Source organism: Alosa sapidissima, chromosome 11 (genome assembly GCF_018492685.1).
Source record: "Alosa sapidissima isolate fAloSap1 chromosome 11, fAloSap1.pri, whole genome shotgun sequence".
In the NCBI taxonomy this organism is placed as follows: domain Eukaryota; kingdom Metazoa; phylum Chordata; class Actinopteri; order Clupeiformes; family Clupeidae; genus Alosa; species Alosa sapidissima.
Window position 1 is genome coordinate 1431592 of NC_055967.1, and position 18744 is coordinate 1450335.

Genomic DNA, 18744 nt, shown 5'->3' on the forward strand with positions numbered 1-18744 from the left:
CGTTAGACCACTAGTGCTAGCAGCTAACTGTTAATGAAAAAAAAAAAAAAACTTTAATGGGAGCTCTCCGGTTTGCGGATCTTCGCTTTTTCTTTAAACCGTATCTTTGATTTTGCAGAGACACGGACACGTATTCATGGTCCTCTGCTGGCTTCAATGGCTTCAACGTCGTCACTGACCACTTGTCTTTTTTTCCCGCGACCACGAATTTATGGCTTAACGGCTTCAACGTCGTCACTGACCACGCCCTTTTAGGAGTCCGGAACTAGTGCCACTTTGTTCCATTGGCGAATCCCCTTATGATTCATCTTAGTTAACTATAGAATCTTTGCTTAAAGCCTGAGACTGGCAGTTGATGCAGGTGGCCCGAACACCTGCCATAGGATTCTAATTGCTTAACGGCTCTATTGTGATGTCATCAGCCCATGTTAAGTCTATGGGGAAATTTTGACTAGTTTTTAATTAATAGTTTAAAAAGTATAAAAGTTACAAAGCTGAAAAATACAAAGCCCACATGTCCTAAGTAAGACCTACGTAACATAGTTTGAATGAAGTTTCTACGTTAAACGGTTGAAGCTGCATTAACTGCGTTAGAAGAAGAACTAGAAAAGCATTTCCTGAAGGAAATATAGTGCATGAAAATGCAAAAATATGATGTAAAATATCATACAGAGTAAAAACAAACTATATTGGTTGCTAGGTAGATGAGGTTTAATATAGTTGGAATGATTGAACGGTTAAATAGGTGGATAATTTAAATGGTTAAATTATTTAGGTAGATAATTGACGATAACTGACAGTTGGAATGGCTCTAATGTTTGCTAGCAGTTATAATAAGATAATAATGTTAACCAAGTTACTTAACTTAGTTTACTTAGCTAATGTTTTCATATTTAGTAGTTATGCTAACTAGCATGCTAACATGTTAAGTATGCTAACCATGTGACTTATCTAACTTAGCTAATCATTTTTAGTAGGTATGCTAACTATTCTAACTAGCATGCTAACTATGTTAACCATGTTACTTAGCTAATCATTTTTAGCAGTTTTGCTAAAAATGCTAACTAACATGCTAGCATGCTAACTATGCTAACCATGCTACTTAGCTAACTAGCTACAGTGGGTAGGAGTCATAGTTGATGACAAGTAACAGTTACAATGGCTGAACAGTTAAAAAGTTCAGTAGTTTAAAGGGTTAAATTGTTTAACAGTAAAATATTATAGTGAAGACTTTTATTTTGAAACAGTTTTTGGCAGAGGAAGCAGTTGAATAGGATGTGTAGTCTTAATAGGGCCAGTTTGTATGCTTAAAGCCTGAGACTGGCAGTTGGTCCAGGTGGCCGCCTGAACACCTGCCATAGGATTCTAATTGCTGTGATGTCATAAAGGGCAATGTTAGGTCAATGGGGAAATTTTGATAGTTTTTAATTAATAGTTTAAAAAGTATAAAAGTTACAAAGATGAAAAATACAAAGCCCACATGTCCTAATTAAGACCTACGCGTCAATGTTTGAATGTTTCTACGTTAAACGGTTGAAGCTGCATTAGCTCCGTTAGAAGAAGAAGAAGAATAATAAAATGCCTTGGAATAACAGTACAGTGCATTTTCATGCACTGTAATAAGAAGTGCATTATTATTATTGCACTGTAATAAGAAGCCTAGGAAGAACAGTACAGTGCATTTTCATGCACTGTAATAATAATATTAAAATGCCTAGGAAGAACAGTACTTTGGAGTGGGTAAGACTGTCTTTAGTGGCAGGCTAGCACATACCGTTGACTTGCGCTAGCCTAGCACCTGCGAACTCTGCAATTAGAAGGACTGGATGAAACGTGCTGAAAACGGTCTCCACTGATAAATATCACACTTGCTTACTTGGAAATAAGGTCTTATGTCCAAAATCCTGAACCACCCCTTTAACAGATAGGCTCTGCTCTTGGGTTTGGCCTCACAGCGAACTCAACCCTCTTGTTGCTTGCAGTTTGTTCAATAAAGCGATGCAGATTACATTATTTATTTCTGATTAATTGCATCTTTTAATGTCTTTTGCAACATCTGCTTGTTAGGCTGGGCTACTGTCCTGTACAGGTAAATGTTCAACAATTGCTGGTGTAGGCCTACAGGCTATAATCAATTAGGGACTGTTCATTATTTATTTAAGGGGCTACCGGAGGAGTTTTGGGAGCGTCAAAAAAGACGTGACCCTCCCTCGCCAGCAAGAAATTTTTCTATGACCCTCCAAAGTGATTGAGAAAAAACGCATGACCCTCCCCAGTCCCAACAATTTAGGCTATTGATGCCTTCTGTAGGCTACTGGGTCAATTTGGGAGCTTGCATGCCACGACTCCTTCCTTTTGGCCAGTTTGCAGGTAGCATAACGTCTTTTTCAATTCATAGAAGGGAGAGCCCAGTCTTTCGTGTGACATTGAGGTGCGCAAATAGTTTTTAATAGCCTGTTAATAGCCTGTAGCTGAAAAGCTTCGTTCACCCGATGCCAGTCACTGATCGCAGTGTAGTAGGCCCCTATCTGCCCCCTTTGGAATTGTATCTAGAGCCTATTATAAGGTCCAGTGCGTTATGTCCTGGGATTCGGACGTGCTCAAAAAGAAAAGAAAAAACACTTGTTGCTTTGATATCTTTTTCGTTGTCGTTTGAACGTCGGCAAGCAGGCATGTTGCGGTTGCAATTTAAATGAAATTTCTACAGTAGGCCTACAACATGCAACATGCTTGTTAGGCTGGGCTACTGTCAATGTACTTGTACAGGTTCAAATGTTGTAAATGTTCAACAATTGCTGGTGTACAGGCCATAATCAATTAGCTAAATCATTTGTTTAGCTGTTTAAAAAAAATCGTGCTACATTCAAACGCAAAAAGGTGCTTTGATATCTTATTCGTTTGAACGTCGGCAAGCAGGCATGCTGCGGTTGCAATGAATGAGGATAATTGGTTTTATCTGCGGATTTATTTTTTGCATTATTTTGAATATGGCTCCAGTCTCAACAGCACTCAACAGCACAGTTACTTTTTCCACACGCATCTAAGTTCTAACACACATATCCCCTCTGCTTTCTCTCTCTCCATCCCTGCGCACGGTGCTTTCTTAAGCTGCACCGTCTTACAACAATTGCATCTACATTTTCATATTAGAATGTTTTGTCAAGTGTAAGCTTAAACTACCGTGATCAATTTAAGTTCCCGTGCCCCCGCTGAAAGTCTCATGCGCTTATCGTTACACTATCAAATCTATAAGTAACGTGACAAATAGGGTATAAGATATATAAACTCACGCTATTGTATTATCATATATGTTTGGTAATGGCTCAGCTTTCTCTGATTGTTCTACTGACTTGGAAACTGCATCATAGAAGCAGTAAGTCAGATCGCATCAAAAATAGTAGTGGCAGAACTCCAAAGTGACACCTTGTGGTTGTTTGTGTCAACTGCAGTTTGTGCCATTTCTGCTGAGAAAATGGGGTGCGTGATTCCTGAAGGAACCCGTCCAAACTTAACTGGGACCCACTGTAGGGGGCGGTAACCTTTCTGATCCTTTTAACTGTCAGTATCTATAGGCTCCTTGCCCTTTCACACCAGGGGCCTCATTTATAAAGCCTGCTACACACAAAAAACGCTGCGTGAACGGGGCTGAACTGTGTGTACGCATCCTTCACCGCCAACATTGACCATCCGTAAAGTTTACGCAAAGTTTTTTCAGGCATCTAAGTCAGCGAGGCCTATCTCACGTCACATCCAAAATATATATTTACAGGTGCCAGACAAAACGTGTCAGAGAGAAACAGGGAGAAGGTCTGCACACAGTTCTGTGTGGGCTCCAAAAAAATACTTTATCTATCTCTTAAAGAAGTACAGTGAAGGCTGTACATCAGCAGTAATATGAAAAATGTACCTCAACGACCATGGCAACCTTGACGGGGACAACAAGGAGGCAGACATCCCCTAGCCCCCCCCCAACTGCACTACCCTATCCCACCCATAGTGTCTATTTACAAATGTACATACTGTAATTACACTTATAGCCATATTCTACTGCTTTTCACCCTGCACATACACTTATTATTAATACTATTGTAATGTTACTGTTTCTGCACTACAATGGTACTGTTACCACACTGCACATAGTTGTACATTCTGTACATATCTGTCTATATGGTTCATACTAAATATCCATATTTATTCAGTTTTTATGTAATATATTCTGTATAAACTGCATATCTATATTGTTCTTACTACTACTATAATGGTACCGCCACTAAATTACACATACCTGTTCATGTTGTTCATACATTGTTCAAATTACATAGCCATATTTATTCTGCTCATAAGGTAACTGCTAATACACTGCACATATTTATTAGGGCTGTCAATTGATAAAAAAAAAATCTAATTAATTACATACTCTGTGATTAATTAATCTAAATTAATCGCATATATGATTTTTGCTGTGAAAGTATTTAAAATATTTAAATTCAAATGAATCATTGAATAATCAGCATTAGTGACATTAAAGTTCAAAAACTCTTTTATTATTATTTTAATAATGGCCATAATAATCTATGATATGACCTAATATGCTGAGGAAATAAATTCAAAAGTGCTTCGGGAAGAAGTATTTTTTATCACATACATTGCAGAGGACTTTATTTTAATCAACACTTTATTTTTATCAACACCATCAGGCCGTTTTTGAAAAGTAAATGTTCCAATCAATGATCTAGGCAGCACATTTTCTTCTCTCTCCTTCATTTTACAGTCTAATGGTTACAAACTACAACGGTTCGGGGTCAAAGGTCATACAGAATCGATTAATCTGCGTTATTTTTTTAATCAGTTATTTTTTCTTAAATTAATTAATCGAAATTAATCAGTTATTTTGACAGCCCTAATATTTATATTTAATTTATGCTACTCTAAACTACCTTCTGCAAAACAACTGTATACTACTGTCTACACTGCACTATATTTCTTGTCCTGTCTATATGCACCACCTGCCTATACTGTGTATATCACATTGCACTTTTCTGCTTTTTTGCACTTCTGGTTAGACGCAAACTGCATTTTGTTGTCTCTGTACTTGTTCTCTGCACAGTGACAGTAAAGTTAAATCCAATCTAATTTAATCTAAAAAATTATCTGCCTCTGCTTTGCCTCTTTACGGATCATGTTAAGCGTCTGCTTCACCTCACTGTGTGTTCACTGTGTGCTGAGTGTGTTTCACTAATTCACAGATTGGGATAAATGCAGAGACCAAATTTCCCTCAAGGGATCAAAAGAGTATATATCCTTATACTTACTTATACTTTCGTTGCCTTGTACTTGTACTCTGCACAATGACAATAAAGTTTAATCTAATCTAATCTAATCTTGTAGTGTGAAAGAAGACACTGCTGTTTCAGGGGAGTCACTACACAATTCTGTTCTGTGTCTTCTGCTATCGGTGCTGCAGTTGCATCTCTATCTACCTCTGTGATCAAAAGGTCTGGAAAAAGGTGTGCGCGCACACACACACACACACACCCAAAAGAAAAACAAAAGACAGGATTAGACAGGATGCTGCTAATGACAATATAAAAAGTAATAAACAATAATAATAATAATAACAATATACCCACTCTCTGCAAAAACTGCTTATCTAATAAAATGTAACCATGTAACAATGTAACAACTCATCCTGAAAACAAGCAAATTTGCGTTAAAATTATTTTTTGAGAGTACTAACTCTCTTCATAGTAAAAACAATACCAAATAGATTTTTTGAATTTAATATAAGATTAATAACACTTGGTTAGATTTTATTTTTTGCAGGGCTGTTAATGATTTTTTAAAAGTCATCTCTGAACTTCTTCAGTGCTGGACCGGTTTCACCATGTTGGACATCTAGTTCCTACTTTTATTTTGAAGGAATGTCGAGTAGCGGATGAAAAACCTTCGTAGGGTTGCTATCAGGGTTGCTAGCCAAACACTGTGGAAAGAACCTCTTTGATACACAAGGAATTTACCCATTACAACCATACCTAGACTGTAAAAACAACATATTTTATCCCATTAAGTTATCAGTAGTACTACCGCTTCGTGTTCAGGTGTAAGTTTATCTGAGTGAATGCGGTAGTTCTAGCAGCTAGCACTAGAGGTTTTAACTAACGTTCGTTGTGTTCGGCTTAAACATCAACGTTGACTAAACACAGTGGCTATAGTCCTAGCTTCTAACGTTAACGTTAATAACTGTTAGTGCTACACGTGTTAACGTTAGTTTGGTTAATGTTATTCATAGCGAACTTAGATAATATTAGATAATATTAACCTAAAAAGATTAGTTAGTCCTGAATTTCGAAATGTTTGTAGAAGCTAGAATTAAATCTTAACTCGGGACTTTTGATTTCGAGTGAATAAATTAACCCAACCTGCAAAATGTTAGATTGGAATGAGATTGAAAATGTTGATCCAGATGAACTGGGAAACGTCGAGGCACTTGTCGACACATTACTTCAGGTAAGTTGTTGCCTATTTATTTATACCAGTGAAGTGAACTATTTTAACATATCGTACATCAATACTGCGTTCGGGTAACGTTATCAATGGATATGTATGGCAAGCCAACGATGCCATTATTACGTCTAACAGTTTGCTTCTAGTTTTAAGATAAAACCGCCGTATTATTTATTAACTAGAAAATGGAATTCCAGGGAATTACCATTGCATGTAAATGCAAAAAAGCTGCTGTGTATAACATTACATTACTTACAGTATGATTATTCAGATTACATAGACGTGTCCAGTATTCTTGAAAACCACTTACTTGATTAGATGTTAGCTTAGAGTATATGACAGTCAGTAAAAATAAATTGTTAATTCAATATTGATCAACATTCTTTGTTTTAATACAGCAGAATGATACTCAGAATACACTAATGCACAATTAACAACCAATGTAAGCTTGAAGTAAAAAAAAATCACAGTTGTGTGTGTGTGTATATATAAACAGAACTTGATAATGCCAATCATACAGATCTATTTATCAGTGGTAATTCTGAAATGGCAGCAAGAGCTAGAGGTCTCAGTTAATTGTAAAAAATAGGTCACTTTTGATGGTGATAAAGACTGAAGAACAAGATCCAGCCCTTCAGATGATCAGTTTTAGACAGAACCTAGGTTAGAATCTTAATTTTCACACAACACAGCTCAGGTCTAAAAACGGAGGTCTAACAGCACAGCTAAGTTTCACAAATGTCACAGCACATGATTCAAATGTATGCATGCTTCATATAGTTGTTGGCATAGTCCTCCTGCAACAATATAATACCAGAGCCCGTCTACGGAGAGCCTTGCCACTCCGTATTAAGTAAGTCCCATTGTACCATTGTAATTTTGGATGCAGTTCCACCAGAGTTCCACTGGGGGCGATCGCCATGAGTGCTGTATGTATTATAAGGTCCTGTCCATGCATTAACTTTGGTTGTTATAATTTTAATATTTTCAGAGCATTTTTTTTAAATTGGGCTTGATTTTCAAAAAGCCTGTTTTCATCTTCTCATTTCACCACGTGGACAGTTAACAGGATTTTTTTAGGTTAGGTTTGAATGTCGTTAGCTAATGTTATCGAAACCTAAAGCTAACCAGTCAATTTAAAGTGACGACTTATTAACGTTGTTTAGGTGGGTTTCATAACTTTCCTTATATCAACGGATTGGATAAGTGCTAACGTTAACTATTCCCCTAACGTTAGAACTACAGAGTTTGGCTACTTGTGACCTATCATTTCATACATAGTCTATAGTATAGAATGCTACATAACATAATGTTAGACTACATAAATGAGTCAAATACCAAAAATCGGACCACTTACCTTGTCTGTAGTTAGAGAAATGTGCCTCTGGAGGAGAGTTTTATGAGCAAGTAAAGTATTACGGCAGGCAATGCAATAATATTATTTTATGTGGGGCAGCTAGGACCATAACAAATGTGGAAATAGTTAAGTAGGCCTACATGGATATTTAATGTGTAAAGTACCAATATTATACCAAGTCCCATTCACAGAATAAATGCATGTAGGTGTTTTGAGGAACACCAAAATAAACATTTACAATTTAATAGATTTTTAGCGCCCCCTCAGGTGAAACACAGCATAGCATTTTGCTCCTTTTATTATGGGGTTAAAGGAACACGCCACCCAATTTTGGTAGTAATGTTCTTACCTTAACTTTCACGAGATGAGTCATACCTCTCCCGTGTCGGTACGTGCACTCAAACGCTCTGGTGCGCGGCGAGATTGTGTTAGCATGTTGCTATGCTAGAGGGCTCAGACGTAGAAGTAATCAAAAACATCCACGTTTTCCCGACTTAAATACAGTTACAGGAGTAGTTGATTAAAATGTCTACGGTCAAACAACATGAAACGTGGCGATTTTCCAAGCGAATAAACAGGAGAACTACAATGTGTGGCGCAATAGCACTTGGGAGTTTGCTTGATCGGCCTCCCCCCTCCCCTCTGAGCTAGAGAGAGGCACACACACACTAGAGATGCGCTGATGGCAGGGCTCCGAACCGGTTCAAGGAACGAAAACCGAAAACAAACGGAATTTTACGAGGAGTGGAAACGGAAACGAAAACAAAATGGTCTTCAACTGTTCCGGAACAGAAACGTTATTCTGAAATCCACAAAACCGGTTAATAACGTTTTTTTTCGTTCTCTTTATATTTTATAAAATTTCACAAAAGCTATGTCAGGGAGACTATTTCCGGTTGTGCGAAAAACAAGTCTGCATCTACACTGTTAATGTGAGCTAACAAGCCACTATGTAGCCAACTACTTAATGTTAGCTGGTGTGGTTGTTACGGATTGATTTCTGCAGTTTGAAAAAAAACCCCGAATAATTGACCTTTGGTCCAAATGTGTACATTTTGTCTTGCTGTTGTAATGTAACCTATCCGTCTGCCACTTCGGATCTTAGGCCAGCTCGTAGCGTAGGCTACTGAAACTGATTTGGAAATTGTTTGTAGCCTATGCGTAATAGCCTATTTTGCCTGTCTACGCCTTGTCGTTTTAAAGTCGGGATTTGAAATGTTTGCGCAATTATAGCCTATTCTATGTAGAAGTGTTAAACGGGAAATTTGAGATCTTGTCAGCAACAGACAGGTTCGTTTATAAACAGGGTTGGAATTATAGCGCAAGCCTTTGAAGATCTCCATATGGATAAAACTTAGGCTACAACCAGGTAAGGAGTTTAGCACGTATCCAGAAATATTTTTGATAAGAAATTATTTATAGGCATAGGTTAGGCCTACAGTAAGTCTGTAGGCTATGGGATGGATAGCCCATCTGAATGTTTTTGGATGCCGCCTGTGATTTATTGGTTGTTTTAATGTATGGGTGATGCAGCGCTGCTGACGTGAGGCTAGAACGCTCTTGCCTGTTCTAGAAAGACTAATCCAATGCAACAAATATAGCTGCAAGCAGCAATGCGGGGGCCTAGCAGAGCGCTATAGCAGGAATGGCGTTGCCATGGCATGAGCAAGCACTCACAGCAAGAGGCCAAATTACACCAATGTCCTTGTGCATTCTCACAATCAGCTACCATGTCCCTCTACCAAGTTTGGACTTCATACACCAAAGTGTTGCTGAGATGTGAGCTCACTTTCTTTATTACAGCACCCCTAGAGGCCAAATGAGACCACTTTCCTACTGTGTCCTCACAATCAGATACGAAGTCCCTGTACCAAGTTTGGACTTCATACATTAAAGTGTCTCTGAGATGTTAGCCCACTTCCTGTTTTGCGGCTTCATCGCCATATTTGATTGGCAGTCATGGGCCAATAAAGTGGAATTTGAAAAATCTGACAAGTATCGTTTGTGCGGCTCGGTCTGAAGATCATCTCCGACAAGTTCTGTGAAAATCGGATGAAATTTGTAACAGCTGAAACTTTCCGTAGAGTTTGGACTAAATCCAATATGGCGGAGGTCCAATATGGCGGAGGTCCAATATGGCGGAAAGTGATAGGATAGGGGTCGATGAATTCGGGATGGTCCAAGGATTCAGACACTACCTGAATTGTGAAAAGAGTCAAGGATCAAGCGCATGAACGCATGTCCAGCATTGAACTGGTGGTGGCGCTAGAGTGTTCAATGCATGAAAATTGCGTGAGTGATTGGGACAGTGTCCTGACTAATGGTATCGAGTTTTGTTATGTTAACTCAAAGTACCACAGAGATGTTAGTCCACTTCCTGTTTGGCAGCTTCATCACCATATTTGATTGGCTGTCACGGGCAAATAAAAATTAAATTGAAAAATCTGACAAGTATCGTTTGTGCGGCTCGGGCAGAAGATCATCTCCACCAAGTTCCATGAAAATCGGATGAAATTTCTGACCACTGAAACTTTTCGTAGAGTTTGGACTAAATACAATATGGCGGAGGTCCAGTATGGCGGAAAGTGACGTAATAGGGGTCATTGAACTTAGGTCGGTCCAGGGATTCCAACGGTGCCTGATATGTGAAAATCGGACGCACCGTTCAATGGTCACATGCGTGAATGCAGTCCAGGTTCGACCCATTGGTGGCGCTAGAGTGTTGGGCATAGAGTTCTGGAATTTGGTGAGCGTGATCATGGGACAGTGCTGAATCAGTGTGCCAAATTTCATAACTTTAGACCCAGCGGTTAAATTTTCGGCCAGATTTTGACCTGTTGGTGGCGCTAGATGGCTGGGTTTAGAGGTCCGTAAATGAGTGTGAATGGTCAGTGAAGTGTCCCGAAACTTTCTGCCAAAAAATCTGCACTTTTTAGCCAGGCGTTCTATGGGCTGCCATAGACTCCAATGGCGGAAGTGTAATAATAGGAAAAGCTAGTAACTCAATGGGTGCCTTCGCTGCTAGGCCCCCAAATATAGCTGCAAGCAGCAATGAGGGGGCCAAGCAGTTGAGCAGGAGTTGGGATTGGACTGGACTGGACTTGACTGTGTTGTGTTAGATAGGATTGGATTGGACCTGATTAGATTGGATTGGACAGGACTGGATTTGAAGGTCACCTAATTTATTGTCTGTCCTCAAGATGTACTCCTAAAACTACATACCAAGTTTGGTTTTAAATCGGTGAAAGTATTGATAATTATAGAAACCCTAGTGGTCAAAGGTCACCAAAATAATTGTGCAGTCTTAATATGGGGTCATGACTCTATACAAGTTTAGTTTCAATCGGTGAAAGTGTTAATAAATATAGCGCCCCTAGTGGTCAAAGCACACCAAATTAGTTTACAGAATTTTAAATGTTCCAATGGTGAGGACTTGCCTATATATTATTTAAAACAAATGGACATTGTCATAATAGATAGCTCAGAACCTCAGGTTTCTAAAAGTATATAACATGACTATGTTTCAGGTAAGTTGATGGAGTGTATCATTCATTTGTAATCACCTGGCGAGTTTTAATTGTTTTATTCAATAATACTCCATGGGTAGCCTTGGCATGTTCTAAAAGGGTAGTTCTATAAGGTATTCCATGGGGAAAAGAGTTAAAAAATCTTTGTATATTCCCACAAGGTGTTTAGGTGCTCTGAAAATGAGAACCAAAAATATTTTTAAGACTTGTAAGGTCTGCTGTTTAGAACCTGAAGGAATTTATTTTCTGTTCATTGTTTTTTGTGAGTGTTTCTACTTATCTCAGTAAGGAAAATAAATCAAGAGCCTATGTTGAGTACAAATATGTCTTCTGAAGGCTTAAACAGAGCCCAGCCAAAAACTTTAATAAAATTTGTATCAACTTTGAGGGACAGCTATGACCATGCAGGATAATCCAGACCAAACGTGACGATTTTGCTACATACTATTTATGTACCAGCATGCAAAATGTGAGCCTCCTACATGGTTTAGTTCTTGCGCTGTGGGCTTTTGAACTTTGACAAAAAAAAGAGGCAGAACAAAATCGACACCCCCCTCCCCCTGTAAAACTGGCTGTATCTTGGAAAGTATTGATCTTACATAAGAGTAATTTTACAGTGTGTCTCCTGGGTAACATAGGTACACCTGGTAAATTTTTCAGAATTTTTTGAGACCTAAGTGCGTGGGCCCTGGTTGAATTGACGTGGAATGACCCCAGGGGTAATTGGGCTTATTGATTGGTCACTTTTTCCAATCAAAGCTCCAAGTGGCCCAAGTGAGCCGGCATACGTGTGCCGTAAAGGATACCATGCCATTAACGTTCAGGCCATAGGGGACCAAAATATGGTTATACGGCATTTGTTGGCAAAGTGGCCTGGATCCATCCACGATTCATTCATATTCAACACCAGGTAGGTCTCTGACATTAACATAAATTATTGTTTTACAGACTTCATTATAGGCTCCACTCAAATACTATTTAAAATATGAAATGTGCCCATTTACAGTGATATCAATGCTTACCTAAGTGAGGGCAGGGCAAGTGGATGGCTTTTGGGAGACTCGGGATACCCCTTGAAACCCTACCTAATGACACCAGTCATGAATGAGCAGACAGAGGCAGAGAGGAAGTATAATGTGGCACACAAAAGGTGCCGTAGCCGTCAGGAGAGGCTTTATGGTATATGGAAAGGAAGGTGAGACATACTGCTTTGGTGCATTCAATAGTGTAGATAAGGTAGTAACCCTGAGTGTAGTAACCCTGAAGAAGAAGCTAGTGTTAAACTATACACTTCAAAAGCAATGTAGCAAATGTATAAGTTTAATATTATTTAATATTAATATGGACTGTAACATCATACCAAAAAGGAAAGCATGTTACCATGACGGCAATACAAACTAACTGGTTAATTGGTGCACTGCTGGTTAATTTATGCTGTTGTAGATGGAGATGCCATGATAAGAGTGGGGGATATCTTCAGTATTCCCCTGAGAGAGTGGTGATGTTTGTGAAGGCCACTGCTGTGCTGCACAATGCAGGATGGCTAATCTCCCGGACCCTGAAAACATCCCGGTTGAAGATGAGGAGGAAGGCCATGATGGCATAGGCCTACATGATGGTACACAGACTGGCAGAAATGCCAGAAACAACTTAATTGCACATTATTATTGGGGGCCAAGCAGCGAAGCTGCGAAGGCACCCATTGTGTTTCTATGATTTCTTATTATTATTTAACATCTTTCCTCTGCCATTGGAGTCTATGGCAGCCCATAGAACCGTCTGGTGAAAAGTTGTGAAATTTGGCACACTGATTGGGGACAGGCCAATGATTCATTTCACCAAGATTCATGCCGGCACCTTGAGGGCTCTAGCGCCACCAACAGGCCAAAGTTGGACGTGCGTTCACGCACGTAACTTTTGACCCATAGGCCCAATTGTCAGAAATGAGGTATCATTGGAATCCTTGGACCAAGCATTGAAAAAGCTTGGTCCAAGAAAAAAAAATTTTCACCACCATTGAAAAAGCTGTTGGTAGCATCGGCTAACTAGCGCCAGATTTTGGAGTGCTGGGGACAAGCTGAGATGGGCTATGAGACATACGTTCACACTCGGTATCATGTTTCAACACACTTTAGGTCAATATCACACCGGAATTCTCCTTTAAGTTAGGATGAGCAGTTAGGATTATTTCTGTAATGAGGCCCCAGAGCCAATGTAGTGAGTTTGATTTTGATACGTGAAAGCTTTGTCGAGATCTGAGTTCACTTCCTGTTTGGCGGCTTTGCCGCCAATTTTGATTGGTCGTGACTGGTGACCAGTTTTGATTATGGGTCTCAAAGGCAATGCATTTATGAGACATGGTCTGAAGATCATCTGTGCCAAGTTTCATGAAAATTGGATGAAATTTGTGACCTGTGAAAACTTTTAAGTGTTTTTGATGAAATCCAATATGGCCGTCCAATCAATTATGTTAATGTCAAAAGTTGATATGTGTCAGCCTAAGGACCTCCCAAAGTATTAACAGAGATCACTAATATGTTTTAACTTCAAACACATCACCCCATAGAGGCCAAAACGTAGTTTTGTTAATTATAGCGCCACCTGTAGGTCAAAAGTCATCAAATTTATTGAGCCTCCTCCTAATTGGGTCCTGAGCCCATGTACTGAGTTTGGTTTTGATATGTGAAAGCCTTGCCGAGATCTGAGTTCACTTCCTGTTTGACCAATTTTGATTGGTCGTGACTGGCGACCAGTCTTGAGTATGGGTGTCAAAGGCAATGCAATTATGAGACATGGTCTGAAGATCACCTGTGCCAAGGTTCATGAAAATTGGATGAAGTTTGTGACCTATGAAAACTTTTAAGTGTTTTTGATGAAATCCAATATGGCGGAGGTCCAATATGGCGGAGAGTAACGTAATAGGAGTTATTGAACTCAGGTCGGTACAGGGGTTCCAACTATATATGGATGTTCAAAATTAAATATACGGTTCAAAAGTTAAGTGCATGGATGCAACGCCAACTTCAACCCATTGGTGGCGCTAAACTGCCTGGGGTTCAGACTTGAAAATTGGTGAAATGGAATATGGGAATGTATGGAATCAATGTGCCAAATTTCACAACTTTTTATTATACGGTTCTATGGGCTGCCATAGCCTTCTATGGCAGAGGAAATATGTGTAAATATAGCTGCAAGCAGCAATGAGGGGGCCAAGCAGTTGAGCAGGAGTTGTCATGGCAACCCAATGTTGCTACATTATACACACACCCAATTAACCCCCCCCCCATCCCACACACAGACATATACACAGATAAACTTCCTATCCCACACATCCCAATAGCTCCCCACACATACGCACACCTCAAACATCACCATTTATTGTGCATCCTCAGGTTGTAGTCACAAGTCCACATACCAAGTTTGGTGTTGATACGAGAAAGTGTTGCAAATTATAGCACCCCTAGTGGTCAAAGGTTGCTAAAATTATTGTCTGTCCTTAGGATGAGGTTCCAAGTCCATATACTAAGTTTGGTTTCAATATGTGAAAGCATTGCTGAAATATGAGCCCACTTCCTGTGACTATAGCGCCACCTATAGGTCAAAAGTCATCAAATTTATTGGTCGTCACAGGCAACCGGTTTGGAATATGTCTCCAAAAAGCAATGCGTTTATGAGTCATGGTCTGACGATCATCTGCGTCAAGTTTCGTGAAAATCGGAGAAACTTTGTGACCTTTGATGCCTTTTAAATGTTTTTGGTAAAATCCAATATGGTGGCCGAATCAATTATGTTGACGTCACATGTTTGCATGTGTCGGCCTAAGGACCTCTCAAAGTATTAATAGACATCACTAATATGTTTTAATTCCAAACACATCACCCGTTACAGGCCAAAACGTAATATTGCTAATTATAGCGCCACCTATAGGTCAAAAGTCATCAAATTTATTGAGCCTCCTCCTTATTGGGTCCTGAGACCCTGTACTGAGTTTGGTGTTGATACGCGAAAGCCTTGCTGAGATCACTCCACTTCCGGTTTGGCGGTTTTGAATATGGCTCCAAAAAGCAATGCATTTGTGAGTCATGGTCTGAAGATCATCTGCGTCAAACTTCGTGAAAATCGGACAAACTTTATGACCTTTGATGCCTTTTAAGTGTTTTTGATGAAATACAACATGGCGGAAATTGACGTCATGGGTGCATCCAGTTTGGTGTCATCCAAGGATTCCAAATATACCTTAATGTTCAAATTGTGGTGTACGGTTCAAACGTTAAGTGCAAAGATGCAATAAAAAAATTGAAACGTTGGTGGCGCTAGAGCACTCCAAGTGCAGACTTGAAACTTTGATAAATTAAAGATATGACTACCGAATCAATGTGCCGAATATCCCAACTTTTTACTGTATGGTTCAATGGCAAATTAGCGTTTCGTTATAATAATAATAATAAGAACACATAGAATCACTATGGGTTGCCTCGCAGCTTCGCTGCTTGGCCCCCAAATATAGCTGCAAGCAGCAATGAGGGGGCCAAGCAGTTGAGCAGGAGTTGTCATGGCAACCCAATGTTGCTACATTATACACACACCCAATTAACCCCACCGTCCCACACACACATACACAGATAAACTTCCTCCCCCACACACCCCAATAGCCCCCCATACATACACATACCTCAAACATCAACAAATGTATTGTGCGTCCTCGGGTTGTAGTCACGAGTCCACATATCAAGTTTGGTGTTTTATATGAGAAAGTGTTGATAATTATAGCACCCCTAGTGGTCAAAGCTCACTAAATATATTGTGCGTCTTCAGGATGTGTTCACGAGTCCATGTACCAAGTTTGGTGTCGATACGAGAAAGTTTTGCTAATTATAGCGCCCCTAGTGGTCAAAGTACACCAAATGTATTGTGTGTCCTCAGGATCGGGTCCCGATTCCATATACCAAGTTTGGTTTTGATACGTAAAGGCGTTGCTGAGATATGAGCTAATTTCCTGTATCTCTAGCGCCCCCCTAGTGGACGAAGGTCACCAAATGTATTGTGTGTCCTCAGGATGGGGTCCTAAGTCCATATACCATGTTTGGTTTCTATATGTGAAAGCATTGCTGAGATATGACACTACTTCCTGTGATTATAGCACCCCCCTAGTGGTCAAAAGACTCCAAATTTATTGTGCGTCTTCAGGATGGGGTCTCAAGTCCATATACCAAGTTTGGTTTCAATATGTGTAAGCATTGCTGAGATATGAGCCTACTTCCTGTGATTATAGCGCCACACTGTGGTCAAAATGTACCAAATTTCTTGAGCCTCCTCCTAATTAGGTCCTGAGCACATGTAGTAAGTTTAGTCTTGACACGAGAAAACCTTGCTGAGATATCACTTCACTTCCTGTTTGACGGCTTTGATGACAATTTAAATTGGCTGTTACGGGCGAACGGTTTTAGATTTGAAGACAAAAAAGGATAACTTTTTTGAGGCTTGGTCTGAAGATCATCTGCACTAAGTTTCGTGAAAATCGGACAAACTTTGTGACCTGTGAAAACTTTTAGGTGTTTTTGATTAAATCCAATATGGCGGCCGAATCAATTACGATGACATCACAATTTGGCTTGGGTCAGCCTATGGACCTCCAACAGTATTAATAGACCCCACTAGTACATTTTAATTCCAAACACAACAGCAGCTACAGGCCAAAACACATTTTTCCTAATTGCAGCGCCCCCTAGAGGTGAAAGGTCACCAATGTTTTTGAACATCCTCCTGATGGGGTTATGAGTCCACGTACTAAGTTTGGTTATGATGCATGAAATGGTTGCAGAGATCTGAGCTCACTTCCTGTTTGGCGGCTTCGCCACAAATTTCGATTGGCTCTTACGGGAGAAGGGTTTTAGTTCCGAAGATGAAAAGGGATCACTTTTGTGTTGCTTGGTTTGAATATCATATGTACTAAGTTTCAAATTACATGAAAATTTATCTAAAAATGTGGAGAATGCAATCAAGCATTTTGGACGATATATTTGCACAATCTGGCAGAATAGGCATGCCGATGTGCGTTTTATTTGGAGACTGTTTTGCGAGACAGAGACTGAGTTTGCTGCTGATATTCTGGGGATAGGCTACAACATAGCCAATGTAGGACTTTAGCCTTTTAATATAGCCTATTTGCTGCATTGGATCAGTCTTTCTAGAACAGGCAAGAGCTTTCTAGCCTCACGTCAGCAGCGCTGCATCACCCATATACATTAAAACAACTAGCGGATGGTGGGCGGGTGCGGTTTTGAAAATTGGTCAAAAAACGTTGGTGCTGATGGATGGTGGATTGATGATAAGTTTTGCTATGCAGTTATGGTTGAAATGGCCCATCAGCGCATCTCTCTGTGTGTGCCTCTCTCTCGCTCAGAGGGGAGGGGGAGGCCGATCAAGCATGGATTCTAAACTCTGTGGTTGATAGGATCTACAATTAGGTGTTAATTAATATTACTACGCTAGGTCGAAGTACTCCCAAGTGCTATTGCGCCACACATTGTAGTTCTCCTGTTTATTCGCTTGGAAAATCGCCACGTTTCATGTTGTTTGACCGTAGACATTTTAATCAACTACTCGTGTAACTGTATTTAAGTCAGGAAAACGTGGATGTTTTTGATTACTTCTACGTCTGGCTACGTCTGAGCCCGCTAGCATAGCAACATGCTAACACATTCGCGCCGCGCACCAGAGCGTTTGAGTGCACGTACCGACACAGGAGAGGTATGACTCAACTTGTGAAAGTTAAGGTAAGAACATATATTACTACTGACATTGGGTGGCGTGTTCCTTTAAGTTTCCAAAACACCTGTAACTACATGCATTTATTCTGTGAATGGCACAGTACATTATTGGTACTTTACACACTAAATGTCCATATTATTTCCACATAGATTTGTATGGTCCTACTAGCTACCCCACATACCATTTCAGTTGTATAAAAATTGCACAAAAATACACTGCGTTCCAAATTATTATGCACAATATGGTGTGGCATACATCCCGCTCCTTCAATTCAGTTGTGTATGTTGATTAGGGATGGGCAAAGCGAGGCTTTATGAAACACTGAAACGTTCGAAGCAATTGTTCGAAACAATTCCGACACCTCAGAGCTGTTTAGGGTGAAACAAATCTGTCAAATGCTTCGTATTGGAGATGTAGTCTTTAAAGTTTGTGGCTCGCTGTGTTACCTGTGTTTAATCTTTGTCAATAGCTAAGCGGTCCTGCCCTTGGTCAATTACTGGATGGGAGACCACATGAAGTCACAATAAAGAGAATCTTATTGCTGCCACTAGTGTTGTTTAAATCACTTTCTTCTTATAAAAACTC

The 18744-nt window shown here is 39.8% G+C and overlaps 2 protein-coding genes across 7 annotated transcripts in view; both read left to right on the forward strand.

Moving 5' to 3' along the window:
* The first annotated feature begins 5942 nt into the window (after window positions 1-5942).
* Window positions 5943-18744, forward strand: part of cep290 (centrosomal protein 290) — a 203950-nt gene continuing 191148 nt past the window's right edge. For all 5 annotated transcript variants that reach the window (XM_042108679.1, XM_042108680.1, XM_042108681.1 and 2 more), the window contains exon 1: window positions 5943-6507. In XM_042108679.1, the coding sequence (XP_041964613.1) occupies window positions 6427-6507 (81 nt within the window). In that variant the 5' untranslated portion in view covers window positions 5943-6426. The remainder of the gene's footprint in view (window positions 6508-18744) is intronic.
* On the forward strand, window positions 12056-13015 carry LOC121723313 (putative nuclease HARBI1). 2 transcript variants are annotated; one of them, XM_042108912.1, is made up of 3 exons: window positions 12056-12298; window positions 12395-12583; window positions 12832-13015. In XM_042108912.1, exons 1-3 carry the CDS (start codon window positions 12096-12098, stop codon window positions 12992-12994), a joined length of 555 nt encoding a protein of 184 aa, XP_041964846.1. In that variant the 5' UTR covers window positions 12056-12095; the 3' UTR covers window positions 12995-13015. The 2 variants fall into 2 exon arrangements, with proteins under 2 accessions (XP_041964846.1, XP_041964847.1); XM_042108913.1 differs by having other exon boundaries at window positions 12425-12583.